This window comes from Diadema antillarum, unplaced genomic scaffold (genome assembly GCF_040938485.1).
Source record: "Diadema antillarum isolate AM-2024a unplaced genomic scaffold, OU_Dant_1.0 seq00000562_RagTag, whole genome shotgun sequence".
NCBI lineage: Eukaryota > Metazoa > Echinodermata > Echinoidea > Diadematoida > Diadematidae > Diadema > Diadema antillarum.
The window spans coordinates 909929-936375 of record NW_027271501.1 but is presented as its reverse complement, the minus strand read 5'-3'; the positions used below and the strand labels follow the sequence as shown (position 1 = coordinate 936375).

General features: G+C 39.0%; 1 protein-coding gene across 1 annotated transcript; it reads right to left on the bottom strand.

Annotated features, from left to right (window-relative positions):
• Positions 1-3573: 3573 nt before the first annotated feature.
• LOC139735017 (replication protein A 70 kDa DNA-binding subunit-like) lies at positions 3574-21963 on the bottom strand. Its single transcript, XM_071645790.1, has 17 exons — positions 21946-21963; positions 20867-20914; positions 20256-20343; positions 19766-19871; positions 18585-18706; positions 17936-18010; positions 16230-16359; positions 14110-14281; positions 13293-13488; positions 12660-12799; positions 11613-11761; positions 10787-10919; positions 9724-9786; positions 8089-8202; positions 7104-7211; positions 4704-4799; positions 3574-4048 (listed from the first exon to the last, which is right to left on the bottom strand). Exons 1-17 carry the CDS (start codon positions 21961-21963, stop codon positions 3944-3946), a joined length of 1863 nt encoding a protein of 620 aa, XP_071501891.1. The 3' UTR covers positions 3574-3943.
• Between the last annotated feature and the right edge of the window lie 4484 nt (positions 21964-26447).

The following is a 26447-nucleotide window of genomic DNA, read 5'->3' as shown; positions in this document are numbered from 1 at the left end:
TATAACTGTTTTATGTCGCTGCATTTTCTTCAAGACCATATTATTGACTTTGGCATCAGCTTTTAAGCACAACAGGTAGACTGGGATATCTTTTTTCTCAAATCCATGCTAACGAGACCTGAGAAAAACAACTTGAAGGTCAACAGTGGAAGCCATATGAAAGATATATATATATTACTTGTCCAATTTTTTCTGTTTGCAAATTTTTCAATTTACTATCATTGATTTTACTCAAACCTTTTGATTTGGAGGGAGTTTTTGTAAAGCATTTTTTTTTCTTTCATCATAGCACAACATTCAATGCTGTCAACCCATCGGATATGTTTGTTTAATGAATGTGATACAGATTTTGGAAATAGTTTGGTTTCCTGTCTTCTATACTAATGTACTTTCATGTGAAAGAAAAGACTTCACAATCACTTCCCCCATCAGAAATACACACACACCCAGACACATCTGATCTGGTCGATCAATGTGTCATCTCTCTCTAACCTATCCATATTTTATTCTTCACTTACATATCATTATGAATATACATGAGCAAGTATTTTCCTTATTTTTTTTTATCCTTTAGTTCAGTGGTCGTGTTCAGTGGTGTAGAAATTATATTAATATATTAAATTATATCACATGCACAAACACACAAAGTGCACGTAGGCCTACATATTCCACTCGTGAACACTGCTTGATCACAATTCATATATGCACAGAATCTATAGTTTACTGTAAAAGTGGATATTTTCACGCGACTAATTTTTCGCGCTTGGCCAGATAAGAAGAGTTTTGCATGTTTTTAATTCCGCAGAATCAAGACATTAAAATATTTGTGTACTTTCATTTTTGCGCTAGTTTCTGGTTGTGCGAAAATTTCAACACTGTGAAAATGTCCACTTATACAGTAAACATTTAAACAGAACACATAACACACACTTGCACATGCACTCCACCTCCCCCCTCCCACACACACACACTCACCATTTATTCAGATGGAATCAAGGAAAGTGCTGTACATGTGGAAAACCGATGTAGCCATGTTTACCTTGGTACATTGTGAGAATTATGCTAAACAAGCACTGCATAGAGAGGGCGCTATCACACATACAATGCCAGAGCCCATACAGTGCTCACACCATGGCTCACACCTGTAAATATTATACAAATATACTTTGCCTTGAGAGTTTCTTGTTAAAACTATCGGCAGAGGTGACTCCAAAAGAACTATTCACTGAGGGGCGCAGACCCGAAGTGAATAGTTCTTTTGGAGGCACCGAGGCCTATAGTTTTAACAAGAAACTCGAAATTAGGCAAAGTATATTTGTTTTATATTTTGGATCAAAAATTTAAACAAAAGAAGGGAAAAGGTGGGGGGGGGGGATGCAAAGCGAGAAGTCGTACGATGGATGTGATGTTGTGTAGGAATCCTACATTGACCATAAGAAGCATGTAGCAGCGCACGATGTCAGAGCCGCGATGCACGCACGGTGCGAAGCAATGCGCAATGTCAGAATTGTTTTTATGACGTTACGATTGTTTTGTTAAAAATTGATGCATTTCACAGAGTGACGGTATGAGCAGTGCGCAATGTCAAAATTGCTTTGTGGCGTAATAATTGTTTTGTTAGAAATAGTTACATTTTAAAGAGTGACAGTACGGCGCATGCAGTGCACGATGTCAGAATTGCTCTGTTACGTCACAATTGTTTGTTAAAAAATGTAACATTACACAGAGTGACAGGTACAAAGGTGCGCACAATTTCAGAATTGCTTGTGACATCATTTTGCAAATAGTAATTTATGGAGTGTCAACATTCTGACATAGCTGAAAATACCTATGATCACGCGAAGCTCTTTCAACCAATCACTAGAGGATGCATTTTTGATCCAAAATATAAAATGGAATATCCCTGACTGCATGACAAAATTGTACCAAAGATACTAAAATAAATGAAGAAAAAAATTAATTAAAAATCAGAAAAGGCAGTTTGGCAGAAACTGAATAGCTGCAGATATCGAGTATGAATTCCTCTACAAACTGCATTTTGGTTGGAAGATGAAAGCTTTTCTCATGGAATTTGAAGGGACTATATTTGATTGGGTGCATGTACACAAAATATGTGATGTTTTTAGTAAAAAGAACTCAAAGTCTGGCTTTGCAAACCCTTGGACAGAGTTTGAGATAAAGAACCCCCCTTTGAAGTTTGATGGATGAAAGGGTATACCTCACTTTTTCAGGTTACCAAAGATGAAACACCTCATTTCTCCCAGCTATACAGAATTTTTTTTAATTTAAATTTTAACACACGTCTCTATGGAGAAATATTTACCCGTGTGAGCGCTACACCACTCTGTACAGTGTACACATACAATGCTCTCTCTCTTCAAAACATTGCGAGGTACAGTGTACACACAACAATGGAGCTCATGCGACCTTCTAACAGCAGCTTGCTGGCTGGTTGCTGCACAATTGCAATGGGGTATCTGAACTGCAAACAATAAATCAGAACTAGTTTGTTTTGCAAAATGTTCCTTTATTTAAAGGTCAAAGGAAGCTACATAGGTGACATGTTTACAATGCAATTTACATATCCCGCACAAGTTTCACCACATGTGAAAATTCATGTTTTGGTAACGACTTTCACTCAGTTTCAGGTTCAAAACAAACATTTATAAACGATACAATTGTATGACTGTTCTTTCTATCATTACACCTATTCTATTTGTTTATTAATTCATTTAGATAGGAATGCATGATCGTTTGAGAGTAATAAAGCAAGCTGTAAAACCAGTTAAAGAAACATGCAAACAAAAGTGAAGTAGAAAATCTTCTAAGTTAAAGGGAAACTACAGGATAGCAACACGTAAGCAAAATGAGAGCTGCATAAATTGCAATAACCTTCTATGCTGGTAGTAATATAAATCATGATATGAACACAGGAAAGGAAGCCGGCATCATATACATGGCTGTCTTATGATGTCATTTAGAGTGAATTATTAAAAGAAACCATCGTCTTGACATAGAAGTATATTGTGTCAGTTTTTCTTTCTACACCCTGTATGACATTTGGTAATGAAAACCCAAAGGGTCATTTCTTGTTGTAGATGACGTTTCTGCCCAGCTGGTTATCAGACTCTACTAGTACTCTTCATAATGACAAAAAAAAAAAAAAAAATATTCTTGGATTCATCACTTAGAAACAGATACTTCACTGCATACACGAAAGTGGCTCTTTGATCACTCTGATAATATTTCTTTTTCTTTTTCCGAGCACACTCAAGTTTGTACAACCTGATGGTTCTGAAGTGTCAATACTCTCTGCATTCATCTGTTAATTGATGTCACAACACATAAAAGTACTTCAATGTCCCTGTAAAATTTGACTTGACAGAAGTGTCAAAAATAGCACAAAGTATTTCTATGATATAACAAATTTCGCTTTCACCTCAATGTTTTTGAAATTTATTCAAAAGAAGAAGAAAAATAATGCCTCCGGCACACTTTGGGCGGAGGCATAAAAAAAGGGGGGGGGTTAAAAAGAGCACTTATGATCTACCCAGGAACAATGAATGTTGTGCTTATAGGAGATTTTTTTTCCCTTCCTGGCTTTTAACAGGATGGTACATTCTGGCTTGCAAATTACTTGGTGAGAATGTGAGAATATCATTTCATTAATACTGCATATATCTCCTTTCAAAAGTTTGGTACAATTGTATCAAATCAGTCATTTGTTTCATGCATGTATGTCTCCTGATTGAGACTGATGTCCGACATCAATTGCCCGTTTTCACTATCTGATAAAAGTATAACGTTTCCAGAAAGTAACAGTCCTTGGATGATGTAACCTTGTTAAACTTCAGAGAAAAAAAACTACCACATGGAAGAGAGGAGAACGCTCGTCAGAACCCAGACCCCGCACTCGAAGGCATCGGAGGGGGCGAGGGTCACTCTATGCCGTGGCCATGTGTCTGATGTCATCTAGTAGCTTCTTCGTGTAATCCTTCACGTTGAGGGGCGTGGCATTCATACAGGTACACTTCAGACGAGCCTCTTCCTGCAAGGGGGGGGAGGGGGTACAAAGGGAGATGGAGACCAACAATAAATCCTGCTCTGTAAGATCCTGGTAATGTGGGAAGACCAACCATGCAGTGGTCTTCCTTTCCTAGAGACTATAAAATGAAGATAGATTGCCCTGGCTAAGAGGCCACTGCAGGCCGGGGACCACAAGATGTTGATGTCTGACAGGCAGTGGCAACAGTTCAGCATCAAACTCTGCATACTGCAAATTTGTTTTTAAGTAGATTTTGTCTTCTGTGGCTTTGCCAAATCTTGATTTCAATTCCAGATCATAGTCATAGTGATAATTTGCACAATTGGCTGCAACCAACATCGCTGTTCTACAATATCGTGTGAACTTTGACATCCAATTATGTTCTCATTTTCTGTCTTTTTTTCCACTTAAGGGGTACTAGTAATTTGCATATTTGGTTTCAACCAATATTCTTATTCTACAAAATAATCTGAACCTTGACATCCAAGGACTTTCTCATTTTATCTCTGATTTTTAGTTTTCTTAATGACACTTCTAACATTTTGTGACTTGGCTTTGATTGTCAAAGTAAAGTTGAAAATGGAGTGGAATTTCACTTTGCATAGGAGACAGTGGTCACTATTCTCATGGCTATCTGATGACCGATGGGGAGACTCACATTGTACGTCTCCATCTTGATGCGCATGCGAAACATGTAGCTGTTGAAGCAGGCATCGCGGAAAATCCTGTTGAAGTCCTTCTCCATTGGTTCGCCCTGTGCAGATAGAAACGGAGCAATGTGATTGGTTAGCGCAGTCTCATCATACACTACAAGGTTGGATTCAAGGCCTCTGACTGGATGAGGGTGAATGCTTCAATTATCATTGGGCCGGATGCATAAACGCCAGCAATTGCTTGTGCTAGCCTTTTACTCAAATCCGTATGCATAAAAACAAGAAATTGCTTGCGAGCAGAAGCTCTTGCTAGCAAGCACAAGCAATTGCTTAGAGACCAGGCATTTGCTTAAAAACGTATGCATAAAAGATACCTTTTGCTTGTTCTTGCCAGCAATTGCCTACGATTTTCCAAGCTCTGTAAAATGAGCTTGAGCTTTTGCTTAACTGGGACGTTCCCTTTAAAGTGTCATTTTCATATTCATAAAAGAAAGATCACACTTGTGCAGGAGTGGTATAAATCTATAAGAAATTACTCCTAAGTAGTGTAAGAAACTTCTCTGTTTCAACAACGGGAATGTCCAGTGGTTAGCACGCAAAACGTGATGAAAAAAAGGTAGGATGTCTGACTTCGGTGGAGAGCAAGGATACCTCTCTCCACATGCGATCTGGCAGATCCGGGCTACCAGAAGCAGTGATGGGAATCAACCAGTACGTGTGTGTGTGTGTATAGATGTGTGTGTGCGTCTGTGTGTGCATTTATGAGTGTCATTTCATAGGTCTTCTGCTATGTCAGGAAATGTTTGCGCACACACACGCCCTTTAAATTACATGCTGTCACACCCGCCTTTGTTCTTGTGTTTGCACAGGTGTGACGTCCCTTTTGTTGAAAACGCAAGCAATTGCTTGTGTGGCACAAGCAAAAGGTATAAGCACAAGCAAAAGGTTATGCATATGGATTTAAGAAATTGCTTGAGCTAGATGAGCTTGTGCTTTTGCTTGAAGCAATTGCTTACAAGCATTTGCTTGTTTTATGCATTCGGCCCACCGTCATGTAACACAATTATGTCTGTGTAAAGTACTTTGAAGAGTTGTTTATGGTTTATGGAAAGAAAAGAAATGAAGATATGCAAAATAAAAAAATTGTTTTTAAAGGTATTAGCCCACATTTGTAAACCTGCAGCAATTGGTCTCATAGTTAGCATGGAGTTTGGGTATGATTGCAGTAACACCTGTGCAAAATTTCGTTCCAATTAGTCCATTACTTTCATAAAAATAAATGAAAATGCACAGTATGCATGCGTATAACGCTCGCTAGCTCCAGTCCACGTACGTACTACATGCATGCGATACATGTGTAAGTTACATGTACGTAGCTATAGCCCGCGCTCGTAATTCGATTTTGGGCCGGGTTGACCCGGTTTGAAAATTGATTTTAAAACGATGATTTTCTCTCTTTTATCGAATGGTATAGACAAAGAGCAACAGGTGAGGTATGTTACTGTTATAACTTGTAATTGAAGTCATATTGGACCTGTTTTATGCAGTTTTGATTTTCGTGGGTTTGCAAATGTGGGCTAGTACCTTTAAAGTAGCTGAGGTATGTGTTACTTGAAGGTTTGCACAGTGAAGTAAATGAGGGAGAAAGGGTTGCGGTGACAAATGTGAGGTATCCAAAAACAAGGAGGTCCTAATAAAAGGTGGAATTAACTTTTTATTACGACCACTTTGATTTGCTTTGTGTTTGGATATCTTAGCCATTTCATGATCAATTTTCATCAAAAAAACTTTTACTTCCTCTTAGAATTGCATGCTCTTTAATATTTCATAAAAGTGGTTTCTAATCATCTCACAAAAAAGCCCCAAAACAAAAAAGCCTGAATCCCCATCTCAACAAAAACTACACCATCCCTTTCATATCTTGAAATGTCCGGAAAGTATTTGTCAATGAATAGAGATTATCTAATCCCCCTAATCCCTACTGCGTCACCACAGCCATCCTGTTGCACTGAGGCACAGTGCTACACCCTAGTGGGCTTGCTAATCCACCATCAGGTCAAGTTTGGATGGATAGGTGAATGCTGATAAAAAATCTTGGCAAGTTAAGCTAGGCACCTGGACACATTAATTGTTAAATAACATCACATGCGTTTGTATGAGGGAAAGTTCTTGAGAAAATTAAGCTAGGTGCTTGGACACCACTTACATCTGTATGAGGGAAAGTTTCTTGGAAAGTTAAGCTAGGTGCTTGGAAACATTGACGGTTAAATAACACCACCTACATCTGTACGAGGGAAAGTTTCTTGGGATAGTTAAGCTAGGTGCCTAGACACATTAATGATTAAATAACACCACCTAAATCTGTCTGACTTAATGAGAGAAAGTTTATAGTAATGCAATGTCACCTGATCTCTGAGAGAGCCCAGCTCCTGTGCCGATATTCCCAAAAGTTGCTCAGCCGTCTCTTGAAAGCAAGTCACCCATTGGTTGTCTGTCGCATCAGCCAGGTTCACCTGTAGTCACAAACAGCCAATCACAACCAGTTTAACACAGACCATTTCAACACACACAAATTCTTGAACTTCTGATTAAAGTTGAACCCATAAATGACACTCAACTATTAAATACTAGTACCATTGCATTCTTTGAAGAAATTGTGCCAGCAAAATGACTGAAACTGATCTTATTTTGAAATCTTAAAATTGTGCGGAGAAAAGAGGTAATTTTTGCAATATTGCAGGTAAATGATAGCATTTGCTTGATGATTTAAACCATAGTCATCTGGATTTTGGACACTTAACATATAAGAAAGCTACGCTTCTGGTAGATTAAGCTAGTGACACACGAATATTGAGGATAGGAAATAGCTGCAAATCTTTCGTGGATGGGGTTTCAGCAAGTACTGTATACGCCATATATTTCATGAGTTTAAATTTTCGCGAATCGGGAATTCTCAACGATGTCGCGAGTGGTTAAATTCGCGATCGTGGAGTCGTGTACTGAACGGAGAAGCGTACACCCGTACGTCACATTCACATCAGGATCTGAGTCAATATTTTCGTGTGTCTTTAATTTTGCGAATAGCACCTGACTCGCAAAATTCCCGAAAATAAAAACCTCACGAAATATTCGGCGTATACAGTACATTTATTTTGAAATATTCACTCATTAGACAAAACCTATCTTCTAAAAACAAATGGGATAGCTTAGAATGATAGATCAATATAGACTGATTGAAAGAAGATATACATATAGGGGAGATATGACAAACAGGTAAATGTACTTTTAATCAGATAGAGGGATAGACAGATGAATGGAGCAATGAAAAAGTGGATGGATGGATGAAAGTGAGAATCATGGAGAGAAGGTAAGAATGTGAGTGGCACTCACGGAGAGCAGCAGCCTGTATTTGAAGTTTGGATAGTCCCTTGCACACTTCTCACAGCGATAGGATCCGTCTCCATTCTCAGACACCTTCTTGTTACACTCGGCCGATGGACACGCCTATATTGACACAAAATGAATGAAACCCACAGTGGACTCTTGTGAAAAATGTTCTACTCCTTTTGAATGAAGGAAGAACACCCTTACACCTCTAAAGAGCACTTACTGAAATAACATTGACATCTAAAGCTATTCAGGTGTCATAGGTAAGAAATAAATCAACAATCTTTAATGAGCTCACAGTTGCCATGGTTGAACCACTAGAGGGCAGCATTGTTCACAGGGTACAGACAGAAATTGACCATTTGTACCTGTTCAATCCACAAAAACATAGATGTACACCACGGGCATTTTGTAATTGGTGCATTTATAAGACAGTGGCAGTGGCAAAACAAATCAACTCTGGACATATTTGGTTGTTATGGCAACTGCATTGCAGCAATTGGCAAAAAATGTGCAAATGTTTAAAAGCCATAGAGACATTCATGAGATATGGTGAGAAGGAGAATTCATACAGTTTTATAGAACACCTCTTAGATAGATCCTCGTCATTTGATTTGTTGTTTGCTATTGATCATTCGTCCCATTTTACTATTACAGCATCATTCGTGCAATTGTGGCTCCATTTACCATGCAATCTTGGAACCATATGATTTGCTCCATTGCACGCACGCTGAGAGCCCGGGCACACTATGCATGTAAAACGCTTGCATTTTTAGTGTGTATGCGACAGTGCGCTTGCGAGCGTAAAGCGCTCAGTGAGCACTCTCTCGATCTCAGATCCCGCACATTCTCTCTTGTTTCTAAGTTCATAAAACATCAAATGACAAGGATCTATTTTAGGTGTTGTATAGATAATAAATGTTTTTAATTCATGCGATGGACAGAATATTTCATTCGGTGAAAGATGAAATCATTGATCCGGCTACACCTCGTTGAATGGATCATTTCATCTTTCACCTCATGAAATATTCTGTCCATTGCACTCATAAACATCCATTATTTGTATATTGTTCAAATTCATGAAATTCTTCCCTCAAGATGTTTACTTTGCAACTGATTGACAAATTGCCCTACATTGATGTAAATAAGCACTGAAATTGATCAGTGTTTTAGTAGTAGCCATGATAAAAGAAATCATGGGCGTACATACTCGAGCAGGATTCGAACCTATGACCTCCTGATCTCCGGACAGGCGTCATCCCCACTAAACCACCGAGCTTCCGCCCGACAGCAAGTGTTGGTTCTAATCCTTATAGCATGCAGCAGGTACTGCGTACTTATTTAAATTCAAGAAATTCTTCCGTCGAGATGTTTACATTGCCACTGATTGACAAATCAGTTGCGATTGTATATGGTTGCACCCTTAGCAAGTTGATCTAAACATCAGTTCAAAGGACAAGGAAGCTTGGATGGCATTTTGTGCCAAGAACTATCATCTTACACAAAAACATAAAGTTATCGACCACAAAGCATCACCATCACTCTTATCTCTCGTAAGCATTCAATTTTATAACAACCCATTCCTCTTGTCGTAACTGGATTTATTTCATGAGGCTTGGAGGGCTGCTTTATACTCACTGTGTACATGCAGTTTTCTTTGCGCACGAACAAAACGGTTCCCTTTACTGTGAAGTAGTCAGGCTGCAAGGGGAAGAGATAAATACTTTTAATTAAAGAATATTTCTGGGTGCAGGTTACTCTGTATAATGGTCTCCAATTAATAACATGAATCACGACAAAAGCAAAGAGGAAAACTAATCATATCACATACAAAAGCTTAAAAGCTTCAATGCTTAAAACTTTTATCCACTGAGTCATACATGAAAAAGAAAAAGGTCAAGAATATATGAAAGTAGTAAAATTCCAATAATTTTCCTCATTTTCATTTATTTGCTTTTAATGAAACCATCACCGTCGTAGCCGGTTGACTACTGTATACGCCAAATATTTCACGAGGTTTTTATTTTCGCGAATTTCGCGACTCGAGTGCTATTCGCGAAATTAAAGACACGCGAAAATATTGACTCTGATCCCGATGTGAATGTGATGTACGCGCTTACACTTCTCCATTCAGTACAGGATTCCACGATCGCGAATTTAACCACTCACGAAATCTTTGGGAATTCCAGATTAGCGAAAATTTAGACTCGCGAAATATATGGAGTATACAGTATACTTTAAAGGGGCTGTACAGTACTGGTTGAGGTGGGGATTCATGTTTTTTACATTCCTAAGTGAGATAATGAGAAACCTCTTATGAAATATGACAGAGCATGTAATTTTAAGAAGGATTCAACATTTATTTGATGAAAAATTGGTTTTCTAATGGCTGAGATATCCAAAAAAGTGATAATAATAAAAGACTACAGGCCACAACTTTATTAGGATCTCTTTGTTTCACCTTGTTTTTGGATATCTCGGCCACTTCAAAACCAATTTTCATCAAATAAACTTTTGATACCCCTTAGAATTGCATGCTCTATGACACTCTCATAGAGTGGTTTCCGAATATCTCGCAAAATGTTAAAAGCTAAATCCTCACCTCGACCAGAACTGTACACACCCTTTAAGAGTGACAGTCAACATTAAGTGGTTTTTCTCTTCAATACAACCCGCTGAGGATGGCAGTGGTATCCCTTACCTTCTCTCCCTGACCCAAATTCTGGGCGTGGACGTCATGGAAGTTCATCCAGTTGGTGCCTGAGCCACCTCCACCGCCGCCCTGCTTCGACGAGATGGACTGCGACTCTTGGGAGTAACCCTCACTGTCGTACCTAGAGGCAGATGACAGAATCGAGATGGCAACTGTTAGCTGCTCTAAGGCATCAAATTGGATTAATTCTGGTTAATTCACAATTAGCTAACTATGTTTGAACAAATCAGATGATGTGATTCTCTGAAAAACTTTCAGCCATTCAGATTTTGGGATTCCTTAAGTGGGCTGAATACCACTCAAACTTTGCAAAAGTTTTCAAAAGTTGTATTGGCGTAACGGGCCATATGAAAATAGGGAAGGTAGGTAGATCTTTTTTTCTTTTTACTATTTTACTGCCATACTTCTGCAGTGAACACTGTATGACTCCATATGGTGAAGTACAAAAAAAAAACAACTTGTGAAAACAATCAAATGTTCTAAGAAAAAAAGTCATGCAGATCAAATAAAAACAAGCGGATAACTCACAAAAAAAAAGATGAAAGTTGTGAAAGTCCAATGAGAACCAGCGAAATACGGGAAGAGATGGCGAACGCACGATTGCACTATCGATATTGAAATATTGTGCTATCGTGATCGCGATAGCGAAGAATGTTTTTTCGAAAACTCTAGGGTCAGGGACATTTTTAGGGTTAGTCGTGTAATACCAACACAACTTTTTTATGGGGGGGGGGAGGGGGTGGCCTTGCGTTACACCAATACATTTTTTTTTTTTGGGGGGGGGGGGGGGGGGGGGGCTCTAAGCACCACCTACCATCCCTTGAGATGATGTGCTCTGGGGATGTCTGGATTGACCTGGAAGATGCTGGACTGAAGCACGGAGAGAGAGCGTCCCCCGAAGCTGGAGAGGCGCGCCCCTTTGACAGCAATCACCGGGCTTCCTGTTCCATCGAACTCTTCAGCCTGGCAAAGAGAAATGAGAAACACAATCAGACAAACAGACACAGGAGCAAACATAACACACAGCAAATCATTATGAAGGAGCATGGCATCATAGAATGAAACTTTGCATACAAAATATTTGTGCCCAGAACTAGGGGAGGAGGGTAACGACGACTAGGAGAAAGATTACATTTCAAAACATCTTTCACAAGTTTTTAAAACGGAATAGGGAAATTCTCATGCAGATGGTCACAATCCTACGACATCTGCTCTCATTGCTGACAACAATGAAAATCATAGGTCATTCACAAGTCAATCTAAACAGTGCCTCTAGTACAATATCAAACCCAGGTAAGCATTAGTTAGGTGGTGTTCACGAATTCCAACCTTGTAAACAGCACTGCAGTATTCTGAGGGTTGAAAAGGTGTACCGGTACTTTTGGTGGAAAAACAGTATTTTTATGTAATTTTACTTTGCACTTGACATCTCTGGGTGTGGCAAAAAAACTATTCAGAACATCCTTGAAAATCAAGATTTGTAATCTAAATATTGAGAAACAACAACAAAAACAAAACACACACAACAACAAAACACAAAATGCAGATTGGCAAACCATGCTGTAAATATGCAAGATGACAATGTAAGTACTATGTGTGTTAGATTGAGTTTTGCAAGATAATTTATAAGTGGAAATTTTCCCGCATTTCGCCCAACCAGAAGCTAGAGCGAAAATAAAAACGCGTAATATTTTTGCATGCCATATGTTCCAGTAGTTGATGTCTTGATTCCGCAGAATTAAAAACACGCAAAACTCTTCTTACCCGGCCAAGCGCGAAAAATTAGTCGCACGAAAATATCCACTTTTACAGTAGAGGTGTATGAAATCACAAGTGGGAGAGAAAGGTGACCGACACTGACCTCCTTGCCCCACAGTGTGAGGGACACTTCCTTCTGAGAATCGTCCACCAGCTGGAGTGCCCGCTTACTGACCTCCCTGTTGGACGACTTGATGGTAACAGAGGAGACGTCACTGACGTTCTTGCACACGCCGATCACATCTGAGCGGTTAGGAGGATTTACATTTACACTTTGTCACTGTAACATGCCAAAATAAAGATTACAGAGTCATTACCCTGAAAGCAGTGCCATGCCTGATTATCAGACACCGCAAAAATAGCATAGGAGTAAAAATGACAATAATGAAGAATATTTATATAGCATTGAATCAAAACATTACAATAACATCCTCCTGGATTCTAAAACAGCAATACAATGAGATAAGTGACTGAAGGGCCAAATTCTAATTTGAATGAAAAATGAGAAAGGAAAATGGGATTCCAACAGGATCTTATTCTTTGCTCATTTTTTCATTCATGCTATATCTATTTCTGGTCGGCTTCCCTTTGCTTGCATTACTTTTTTTATTCTGATTTTGGTGATCTTTGAAAGAATCATTGGTCATTTAAAAAAGAAAGAAAGAGAGGAGTCTTTAGCATGAAGGTTCGGTGACAGACATTGTGAATGACTGATATTGTAAATTGAAAACCATACCAATCATGGAATCTTCTGGGGTGTCCTCGAGGGTCCCGATGCTCTTGAAGTCAAACTGGACAGAGGGAATAGAGACGTCCTCCTCCACGCATGGTTCGATCGCCGTGTCATTGTTCAAAGTCAGCTCGTACTCGTTGTTGATGGAGGTGTACTGGCGATTGGCTGGCTTGAGGGAGCCACGGGACAGGAAGTACACCTGGGATGGGGGCAAAGGTCATGAAATTCTTTTATTAACATACTTAATTTCTTCAAAAGTATTAAAAGGAAAAAAGTCCTGTATTCTAAAACATCAATGTACAGTAATCACATTATGAACAATTTATGTACAACACAGTCACAACTTCTTCTTTTTTCAGTGTACAAATTCATCATTTCCTCATTTATTTATTCACACCAACAGCATTCTTACATCATTGTACAATTCCGACAAAATGTATCAAATAACTTAAAAATTACTGTTGAAATGAGATATTTTGGCCTAGGATGTTGGCCCACAGCCATAATAAAGTAAAACACAAAAAATATAATAAACTCTGATCATATTTGTGGAACAATTTTTTTATAATCTATACATTTTAGCTCTATCAAGATATATTGAGTTTCTAATATCAAAAAATGTGGCCAGGTACAAGGATGCATAACTCTAACACATTATCTGGTGGGCATATTAACCTGTTGAGGACGAGTCACGAGTATACTTGGGCAGGTGTCTATGGGAAATGCGTGTTGTATCAAAATCAAACCATCCTCAACGAGTTAAAAGTTTCCCTTTCTTATATCAAGCTGGAACTACATGTATCAACATTATTTGCCCCACCTTTCCAATCTCCATCAAGTCATAGAACTTGTCCACGGTCTGGTTAAACGCTGTGCAGCGGATCTCGCCTGACTGGTCCAGGAGGTCCATGGAGAACAGTTTGCCCTCCCCTCGGGCGTTGCTCCACTGGCGGATTGCCGTCTTGTTTGTCACACGCACCTTGATGGTCCATCTTGAAAAAGATTTTAAACCCAAAGATGTTTAGGATACGTACAACGGCAGAAGCCAACAGACATCAAGCGATCATCCATGTTGGAAAGTCTGACAATCAACAAGAAAGACTGCTTGAATGAACGAAAGCTGTTTTTGTATCATCAAATAGCAGATACAAAACGGCTGACTTAATTGAGGAATGATATCACTTGTGTAGTGCTCCTGTATGTTTCAGACACGACAAAGACAACAAAATCATATTTTCTTGAATCTGCATAAAGATTCTCTCTTTATATATCAGGAGCAATGAAAAGAAATCAAAGCAATTATATCCGTAAACAAGAGACCCGCGGGTCTAGCGCTCACCTGAGTATCGCAAGTTCACCTTTCACGCAGTCACTAATCTAAATTATTCACAGCTCTACCAAAATTTGACCAGGCATTCTCAAGTAGAAGATGAAAATGTACAATAGGGCCCAATTTTTTTAAGATTCCTTAATTTGGGGGGATTGGGGGCCCCTGGGGCCCTCTGGGTGGGGCATGGTGCCCATTTTGATAAATGGAGATCCCCCTAGGGATGCTACCTGCCAAGTTTGACAAAAATCCATCATGAGGTTTTCAGGAAGAAGATGAAAATGTACAATTCAGGCCCCCATTTGGACCCTTCCCACCACCCCCCCCCCCCCCCCTACCCAAGAGGGGCACCCCTGGATCTCCTATGAACAAACTTGAAACTACAGTCATTAATGGACTCACTCATAGTATTATCTCAGCTCTATAACTTCTGATTCTAGAGAAGATTTATAAAGATTCCTTCATTTGGGGGGTTTGGGACCCCTGGGGGCCCCCTGGGTGGGGCATGGTGCCCATTTTAACAAATTGAGATCCTAACCCCCTAGGGATGCTACCTGCCAAGTTTGGTGAAAATGGGTCATGGGGTTCTCAAGAAGAAGATGAAAATGTACAATTTAGGCCCCATTAGAACCCTTCCCCACCCCCCTCCCCTGGGTCCCAAGGGGGGCACCCCTGATTCTGCCATGAACAAACTTGAAACTACAGTCATCAATGTACTAACTCATAGTATTAACTTAGCTCTATCACTTCTGGTTCTAGAGAAGAAGATTTTTACAGATTCCTTAATTTTGGGGGGTTTGGGCCCCCCTGGGGCCCCCCTGGGTGGGGCATGGTGCCCATTTTAACAAATTGAGTTCCTAACCCCCTAGGGATGCTACCTGCCAAGTTTGATGAAAATCGGTCTTGGGGTTTTCAAGAAGAAGATGAAAATGAAAAAGTTTACGCACGACGGACAACGGACGACGGACGACGGACGACGGACGACGCACGCCGGACGCCGGACGAAGGGCGATCGCAATAGCTCACTTGAGCCTTTGGCTCAGGTGAGCTAAAAAGGCATAAATGTAAACTCCCGGGTTCAAAATTTTTTATCAATGTGGATGACAGATCTACAAGCATTTTTTTTTTCACAGCTCTCAGTTGGTAGGGATTTAAAAATTGCTTGAATTTTCTGACACAGAGTAATTCTGGAATTACTTTGTATGTGCCACAAAAGATTTGCATGATCTCCTCAAGTCAGGAGTGACATGCGAGGTGTGAATGTACAGTTCAGATTTTAGGTGGAACTGACATTTTATTTAAGGAATATGCAGTACAAAATTGTATATATGTTCAAGAAGAAGTTCATATTTAAAATCAGCATTTTGTCTCTCAACAAGCTCTAAATACACAACAACAACAAATATCATTTAAGGACTAAGATTTGTGTTTTTGCCTGAGCTTCTCGCATTCAATTTCTGGATTTTCAATGGTCTTTTTTTCCCCCATGTGAATGGTCGGCAATTCCAGAAGAGTCTTGATCCTTTCTGTCTCAGGGACTTTGGACAGTATACAACACTATGGGGTTTTCTGTGTCAATCAGCACTCAAAGCACATAAAGAGTTAAAGAGTACCTGTTCTGGTAGGGGGTGAGGCTGGAGATGGGCTGGACCTTCTTGTTTGGTGGAGAGGTGGAGGAGGACCCGTTGCTCTGGCCGTAGAAGGACCCGCCCTGGTTCCTGTTCGGCATCGACTGCACGTTTCCTGATAACAGATCACGGTAGAGATTGAAGGCTGTCAGTTTCGACACGCTAGTGCCGGTTGGCCTGCCTTTGGACTGTGCCGTGTCTTGATGTGCACTTTATATCTTTTACTGTTTCTGTTTTTTAAACCAAACATCTCACCTACCTAAGCCACTGTATAAGCTGTTATTTTCGCGTACAGATATTTTTGTGAGATGTCGTTTTTGCGAATTGACATCGAGGCTATTGTAAAGGCACTATTACCCTGGTGCATGGCAGCATTTTTGCGTGTTGTTAAATTTGCGGTCCAATTGCGATTCTCGAAATTCACGAAAATTAAACCCTCACGAAAAGCTTATACAGTTATAGTTTAACACATTAGAATACTGGGTGAAGAGCAGACTGTGCCTAAGCATTCTATTTCAAGCATGTCTTTGATAATCAGAATAATTGCTTAATTATAATTGGTCAAGAGCATTAGCAACTGCCAATCTAAAATTACTGTTTCTACCTTCACTAACCTCCTTCTTCTATGGCATGAAAGTCAGTTTTGATGTTGGAAGTCTTGCTAGACATATAACTGGTTGGTCATCATGTATTGGACAGAGTCAAAGATGGCAACTGTCCTGTGTTGTTATCAGACATCTCACATACGCCTTCAGAACATCATTTAGAATGCACATCTGTCTTTGTATTTTGTCAGAGGCAAGTCATGTATTTACCTTTATCGTTTTCTACATGTGTCATTCCCAAAGCATTGAGACTAACAAGCCAGTTCAAAGTTGCAGATTTAGAAAAGGTCAGTATTACTAAATATGTGACCCGCTACAACAAAAAGGTCCTAAAGTCGCGCACGGTCGAAGCCGTGAAAATCGAGTTTGAAGTCAGAGCATTAAAATTGGTCAAAACTTACGATTTTCTGATTTTGATATATTATTGGAGTCTAACATGTCTTCTATCATCTGTCAAAATTTTGAAGCAAAATGATGAAAGGAAAGATAAAAACATAGCGCTCTTCTGAGCCATGTCTTTTGGCGTGTCAACGAAGCAGACACTGGTTCGAAAATTTGGATTGAGCGCCACAGATAGGTTCCGCCCCTAACAACGACCAGAGTGATCTCATTGGTCAGTTTGCTGCTTGCTGCTAACCGAAGCGTGAAGCTCGCACACTGCCCAGTCGACTGGTGCGTGCGGGCGGGGTGCGCTATGCTCAGCCGCTTCTCACATCCTGGTCACTGATTGGTTGGTGAGGAGACCGCCGACGCTGATGTGCTTGAATGAACTCTTTGGGGGTTGCTAGGGCTTACCTTCTATTGTCCAGAGGTGAAAACTGACTTGCGTGTCCCTTGATCACGATTGCGTCGAAAGGAAGACTTTAGGGCGCTTTTCTCGAAACAGTGATTTTCCAGACGTCTCGACATGCTCTCTTTTAAACATCGATATCTCCGCAGCCGATTATTTTTATAAAATGTGTTATATATCAATTTAAAGCAGAAAGATTAGGGGATTATATCATGCAATTTTCAAACAATCGACCTCGCCCGACTTTAGGATCATTTTGTTGTAGCGGGTCACATATTTGCACCAACTCTACTCACCTGCATTTCCATAGTTGGTAGGCCGGGCTCCTAATGGCTGCTGGTTTGTTGTCTGGGGCTGGGCCTGGGGGGCTGCTGCAAAACAAGGCAAAGGTTTTTCTACATTATATAAACATTTATAAGATAGTGATCAGTGATAAAATAACAATTAATATCCTTTCAGATTTGATTGACGGAAACTGCAATTTGTCATCACATCTACAGAATGATATATCATTTTTTGTTATATCTTGATCAAGTCATCTAGGAATAGATCGTATAAAATACATAGAATATCCAATCTTCTACGCAGATGGATGAGGCAAAATTGAAAAACCACTATGACGAAAAACTACACACACAATACACACACACACTAACACAAACAAGAGCAGGGAATGAATGAAACTTTTGTTGATAAAATATTACTTTCAATATGGAAACATGGTGAAAAAACTAAACAGAAACACATCAGATGGGTTGTTTAAAATACCTGAGATATTTTTCTGAAGTTCTAAATATATACAAATGTTCATATGACATTTAGACAACTTATTAGATTATTGACTTGAATGGAAGTTAATATCTAGGCTAAGCGCAAAGAATTCCAAAACTTTTTCCACTGACCAATATCTTATGAATCTTCTTATGACGTAGAAGTGTAACATACCTTGACCTCCTGCGGGTCGGGACGTTTGACCAGTTGCTGATATCGGTGAGGGGTTTCCCAGAGTGACCCCTATTTCTCCACCCTTCTTGACCACTTCCAGGTCAAGGACAACAATGACACGTCTAAAAAAGAGGGGGGCAGAAGGGTCATCCTAGTATTCACTGTCTTTCACATACAGGAAACAGCACGATGTCAGTACTCAGTGGCCTTAGTTGGTATCATAGCCTGGAATTCCATTATGTCTACTCATAGATGAGAAATAAGCCCCCTTTACAGTTACATGTATTGTAAAAGTTGAAATTTTCGCAGTGTTAAAATTTTTGCGCATTTTGCACAACCAGAAACTAGTGCGAATATAAAAGCATGGAAATATTTTTGCTTGCCGTATGTTCCAGTAGTCGATATCTTGATTCAGCGGAATTAAAAACATGTGAAACTCTTCTTGCCCAGCCGAGCACAAGAAATTGGTCGCGCGAAAATATCCACTTTTACAGTAGTTGTTGTATACTTTACATCACATATTAACTCTAATAGTTGATAGGCAGATGCAAAGTCAGTATCCCAAGCCTCATGTAACATTATGTATCAGTCATGTCTGCACTGGTGCAAAGTGAGCTGACAGGGCTAGACTACCATGTCACTAGAAATATATCGGCAATGAAATTGTGCAGTATACATGTCCCCCCCCCAAAAAAAAAACAAGAAATCAAAAACAAGCTACTAGTCATTTCACATTGTCTTAACGGAGACAAGATAGCTCACAGGTTGCCATTTAAGATGCACATTTCCTAACCACAGTGTCTTTCTCCATGAAAATATATAGTTATTAAAGAATCAACATATTCGTACAAGGATTTCTCGGAACCCGTTTCGTCTTTGGCTGTATTGCAAATGGAGAAATATGATGGCAGGAATAAATCTTGCTAATATGCACTGTATACTCCGAATATTCGCAAGGTTTTTGTTTCTGCGAATTTCGTGAGGTGGTCCCTATTTGTGAATTCAAAAATAAGTAAAAAGTTTAACTCTGATGCCAACATAAATGCGATGTTCACACATACAGTTCTTCGTTCCGTACCGTACTACACAATCGCAAATCTAACCACTCGCAAAATTGTCAGGAAGTCCTGATTCGCGAAAAATTAAGACTCGCTAAATATATGGCGTATACACGAACTAACCTGTCGTTTGCAATGGGGTTGCAGGAGTAGTTTTTGAGTCTCATAGCCGCCTTGACATCAAGATCCCCACTCTCCACCATCTGATTCAACTGGGTGGCCAACATGGCTGAATGGGAGAATGTGAAATGCAACAGCAAAAAAGTGTGCATCAGCCTGCGAGACTGGGTGCCCAGTTCACACACAAAAAATATCTTCCTCCAAGAAAAGTCAGAATGCATGACAGAGAATAGCATTGAACTGAAGCAAGCTATCAATTCAGGGCTTAATAAAGATATCTTCACTTTACACAAAATCTGATCATTATTTCATCTCTGAAGACAGTTGAATTTGTAACTGACAAAAAGAGATAGAAGACAGAAGTATCACACTTTATTTGTATTACACATACAAGAGCGCGTGATATTCATAGGTTCTATCAGTGAGTCTTGTTGGTCAAGTGAATTTGTTTTTGTGCTGAAATGTTAACACTAACATGGGTAAGTTACTGTACCTGTGCAGCTATTGACTCCATCTGAGAGAAGAAGTCTGTATCGGTCGATAGTCTTGCCACTGGGGGCAGCATTCATCTTCTTGCAGGCCTGGGAACAAAAAGCGGAGATGTAGCTCGTCATTCCATGTTAGTCACGATGCAAAGGAAATTTCTCAGGTAGGAATCTGTGGACTATACACCCACCGTACTAAAGGAACAGTGAAACACTATGGAATATGAGTGTGGGATTCATACAGGTAATCTGATTCTAAAAGGGAACATCTGACAGTGATATTCTGAAGCAATGCTTTAAAAGGAGAGAAATAACGATTTTTCTTGACAGCCTGTGGATGAAGGATGTGGGAAATGTTTAAAAAATGGCAGGAAATCCTTCAATGTTGACACCTTATGGCATGACACACACTTTACCTTTTAAATATAGGCACCCTACCTGCTGTGTGTGTATTTTCTTCCACATTGAGGTACCTGGTACTCATTTTTCAATATGTTGCTCTTCAATACAAACAAAAAAACAATCAAACAACAAACAAACAAACAAAAAAATCCCCTCCTCTCCCCCCAAATGGAAAAAAAAAGAAAAAAGAAAAAAGAAAGAGAAAGATCTCACTTACCAGCAACTGAAGGATTGGTGCTTGCACATGGTCACCTTTGAAGATAGCCTACAAAGTGAGAACAAATAAAACTTTGAAGTTATCACCAATTAAATGTCACTGCCCTTTCTTATGTGTCATTCTAATGAATCCTTTTCTTCATTTCCTTTTCAACCTGCATAATTCTTGATCTTTCTTTCCTTCCCAATTAACTTTGCTTTTATCCAGTTTTCATTCATCTCTCATTCTTCTTAGAATTTGTAAATTCTACCTAGTGCTTGCCTGATTTCAATCTATATTTTTCTCTTTGCTTTCCTCTTTTCTTTTCAAACATATCCACTTCTCCCTTGCTTTCCTTTATGTTGTCTTTTAGTGAACTCTCTATTTTGTAAACCTTTTGTTTCAGGTTTTTCTAGGTTTTTTTTTAAATATCTTTACTTTTATTTTGATCCTTTCCCCATTTTCCTACATTAATCCAAGCCTTTAAAAAAAAAATGCTTCATAGTTTGTCACCCTTGTACCGGTATTAAATATATGACCACATTTTTCACAATCTTCTTTCATGCACACACACCCTCACACATACGCATGCACATGCATGCACACACACACACACACACACACACGAGCAACCTTAATCCTCCATCAATCGATACCTAGACTCCGTACAAGCTGAGAAAGGCGGAAAAAAGGAATACATGTATCTCTTTAAAGGATATCATCGGTGCAGAAAAACTTGCTCTGAGAGATCCCTGTGAGATAGATCCATTCCGATCAATCGCGGGGCTTGCTGCTAGCTGCCGTGAACATGTTTTATACACTGTGCTGTGCTGTCTGATCTGTGGCTGTGCAACACAGTTATCGCAGAGTGAACTAAGTTTCACGTTTGTTAGAATCTAGCTGCGTAGTGCTATTGACATATTCTGACAAGTGAAAAGTGTCATAACGGTGAAAAATTCCTTTTCTACTGGACTTGAATCTCACTCAGGTGCAAATATTTGAGGCTGTTGGATATTCAGAGTAAGTTTACGGTTTGTGCATGTTTGGAGATCATTTGACAAACAGGTGCGAAAGTGGCGTAAATTTAATTTAACTGTTACCTGGTTACAGAGATCCATCCTACGTCCTAGCACCTTTTTAATTTCATGTTTTTTGTCATTCATGAATATGTGGATCTAACACGAACCTACATTACATCCATGCTTCTTCTTCACTCAGCACTTTATAGCACATTCATCAGGCACATCTGTTTGACTTTCCAAATGCAATGCAATGCTGTCATAAATTTACTCATTGAACATTTTGAGATTCATAGCCAGACTGCCAAGACACCAAAAGCACCAACAAGTTGACCAACGATATCAAAACAACATCAGGATCTGAGGCATTCTCACTAATTTTACGTGTGTGACATACCTCAAGACATGCAGAAGTTAATAAGTTGTTCATTTTGTGTTGTGCGTCTTTTCATTCACTTCTTCCACCAAGACGTTCTTTTCAGTCCAGATATTCGTCCTCCAGCAGTGGCAGTCACGACTCGGGAATACCTTTTCTTCATTCAGCAGGTTCCCGTTCGCGCTTTGACCAATTACGAAATACACGTTACGTACGTACCGTACACACGTACACCGCAGCGCAGTACACTTCAAATCGCTCCCGCCAAGTGGCGCGAATTCAACTGCGGCAAGTTCAGTCACGATCAACACAATTTGATTGTGCGCGCGTCGCGAGTGCACGTCTATTGAATTGGCCACGCTCTGTAACAGAAACAGAAAGGAGTAGTCTTGAATTCTGTCCCGTATCGGTAGAATTTCTAGCGACAGCAATTTCATCGAATTTTGGGTTCTTTTTATGTTTCATTTGGGCCTAGGCCTATTTTACATAAACTACTCAAAGCATCTTATGATGATAACTGGAAAACAGCAGGACGACAAGGCAACAACAGTCTATCTTCTTCAAAAAGTTAAAAACATCAAAAGATTGTTATATAAGTATTCTTTATTCCCGAGAACCTGTGCTAAATGGAATCTCCTTCCACCGGATATCAGAGAAGCTCCCAGTCTGAACTCATTCAAATGGAAGTTACATTCATTTGACTTGGGGAAAATTATCCAAAAAGCACATTACAAAATATAAACACTCCGCTCACTCGACCACGCCTGCACGTTTATATCCCTGATGTGGAGTTTGTGCAGTATCTCACCAGATCCAGATCCAGATATTTCCAGCCAAAATGACAATTATCAATAGTGGAGAACTTCGATATAGCCTTGTACTAAAAACAACTCCAAATTTCATCAGGGTACACAAGTAGGATCATGTCCTGAGAATCTGTGGAACATTTTCTTCAACGTGTAGGCCTAAATCTTTAAATATATACTAATTTTATTTATCTCTAATTAGTTAACTCAGCCACTTTTAAGACCATGGTTTCAAAATATATTCTCCCAAATTGAGTCCAGCCTCTGCCGCCACCTCCAGTTTAAACTCCGCTTTAAGGGGTCTTTTAGAGGATCACTTGTACCAAGTATTGTGAGATCACAAACCTCTTTGTTCTATTTTTCGCCATCGACACTGTCAATGTCCCTTAGCTTTTTTTTTTTTTTTTTGGGGGGGGGGAGGATGTTAGGACATATGTGAAATTAAGTTCCTCAAATTTTTCTTAACAGGATCACGTGCATTAAAAATTGACTTCTTGATTAAAACATAATTATCATGCAAAAAATATCGTTCCCATATGGCTGTTGAGACACCATATGGAGAGATAGTCAAATTTTCCTGAGTAATTTATTTACCAATCTATCGGCATGTATCCCGTATAAAACACTGCAGGTCTTCGAACACCTCAGTCTAGGATACAATTACCATTTAATTCAGTAATACGAGGCTAGAAAAAATATAAGGACCTCATTATTAAATTCACCCGGATGTAATCCACCCCAAACATAAATAAGATCCAGAAGAAAGAGATAAATATTCCTTACAACCAGCACGATACAAAAATGACAAAAATCACACAACAAGAAATAATGAAAATATGACATCTTGAAATTTCACATTGTTTTTTTTTTTTTTTTGGGGGGGGGGAAACATGTTTGACCAGTCCTTATGAATATTCAAATGAGCGAGTGATGTCATACCCTCACCATTTTTAAAAAAATGTATATGTTATATATGAAATTCGGAAAGAAATTGTTATTTTGAAATACAAGTATTATAAAAGCCTATTCTCATACCACTGACTAACAGACAAGTATTTGTTCTCTTTTATTTTTAGTAGTTTTAAGATAAGTTTTCAGGATTTGTAAATTTGAAATATGATTTTTTTTTTGTCATTTCTGTCACGAAATGAATAAGAAATTGTGAGAGCATATGGCATGGTCAACTTGCTCATAATATTTATAATGACTGGTCAAGAATGTTCAAAAATGAAATTTCAAAATGTCGTCTATCTTCCTTATTTCTTATCCGATTTAGTGTCACTTTTGTAACTTTCTGTAGGGAATATTTGTCTCTTTCTTTTGAAGTTTATTTATTTCGGTTTTGGGGTGGATTTCCCATTTAATGGCATTTTGACTGGATTTGGATCCGTTTTAGTGGCTAACGTATAACTGCCTTCACAAAGCAAGAGTGCTACGATGCAATGAGCCGCGCGAACAAAGTTTCTAATATTTTCTCGGTCTCCAACCTTAATGTTTGTATAGAGCTTCATCTCTCAACTATACGGCGGTATGGACTCCATCACCTTTGTTTTGACTCTTTTCCCTCTAGATGCTACAGTACTATAGTATAGTATTTGTCGTTTTGATGTTAAGAGACGTTATCGATACTTCTGGTTGACCGTGTTTTAACTTTTTGTGAGATTATCTAATGAGAAACCACTTATGAAATGCTAATAATGATGATGCATGGTGATGATGATTATCATGAATACCATAACAGAAGTGATAGTGAAAACAAGATGATGATGATGGTGATGATGATGACAATGACGATATAACTTCTTGTAATCACAAAAAATAATAGTGCCGTATAGAGTCAAAAAATAATATTGTGGTCAAAGAAATATCGTTGGATTCACCCTCCAAATGCTATCCACGGCCCCTCGCGCGCGCGCGTACACACACACACACACACACACACACACACACATGCACTACACGACTTCAGAATAACACATCACGGGGGGGGGGGGGAGGAGTTAATGCATGAGGAGTATTGTGGACCAATTTGAGTACCGGTATGTGTATTTTTTCAGTTTTACTTATTAATCAACACTTTCGGTAAAAAATCAGAAAAAAAAATACAGAAAGAAGAATGACAACACCATACAATAACCTGGAAAATAATGATCACAATAAGCCTCAGTATATAACATTACAGATAGGGCCTAATGTTATCACATTTGAAAGTGTTCGGAGACAGACAGAAAGGCTATGTCCTATATATATTATAATAAAAGTCTTGTCCCCATACGATTTAATTGAAGATATCAAAATATTGTTTATTTAAGAACATTACTATGAATTAGTACACACATACATAGCACACTCACACACACACACACATACACACACACACTGACATTGTTGTATAAAAGAACAATTTATAATTTCAGCATAGGCCTGTGTTTTATGAAACGCAATCTTATTTTCTTTTAAACACATTTAAACGATAAACTCTGTCTTATTTCAACCGGAATGGTATTCCAAATTGTGGGTCTATGAAAAAGTAGGGGCCTATATCGAATTAATATGATGGCGTGATTCTGACCGCACAAGGCAGTGTAAGCTTATCTTCGATTCTCATCATAACTTCTGTTATCACTAATAACATCAAAAAGATTGATAAAACGATGTGGAAGCATTTTCCTAAAACATTAAATACATAAAAATTGCACTTTGAAAATCAAATATATCATTAGATCTTAGAATCTTCAGACTAAAAGATAGGCGATGTGTGGGCAAGGAAATCACAGTGATAAATAATACGAACCATCTTTTTTTTTCTGCAATAAAACAATCTCCTGGCATTGGTCATACCTGAATTTATCCAAGCTATTGCACAGTAGTTTAAATGAAGTAATGCGAGAGTGTTATGAAGAAGAAGCAACAGCTCTGACAGAAATCGTAATTCATATCAATGGACCTATAATGTAGGCCTACCCCCAAATTTTTTGACAATTTGTTGCAGACGACGCCAGTATGTTAGTTTCATTGAAGTTTGTTATCGATTGTCACGCCAGGAAATTTAGTCAAACGAACATGATCACAATGTAAATCGGCTGCCTGTAAATCTTCAACTGCAGGGCCTAATCTTAATTTCATTGATATCTATCTACCTTTTAGTAAATACAGATGTACCATGTAATTTGTTTTCTTGGCGTTTATATTAGGGTATGCCTTTCCAGACTAAGAAATTGGCGTACATGTTTTACTGGATAGCCAACACGAGGGTGCAATAGCATTCCTCGGGAGACTGGTAGAAAACACATCTTTCTATTTACGTGCGGTGTCAAACGCCACTGCTCACATTGAGATATTGATTTCAGTCAAAATTTGTCACCGTTGTATTATTTTGTACAGAAGATTCAGTGGACACT

Excerpts from the sequence above, each read along its gene's own strand:
- LOC139735017 (XM_071645790.1), bottom strand. Across the intron at positions 20,344-20,866 it reads CACCAATCCTTCAGTTGCTG|GCCTGCAAGAAGATGAATGC; the intron begins GTAAGTGAGATC and ends TTTTGTTCCCAG. Across the intron at positions 7,212-8,088 it reads AATACAGGCTGCTGCTCTCC|GTGAACCTGGCTGATGCGAC; the intron begins GTGAGTGCCACT and ends TTGTGACTACAG.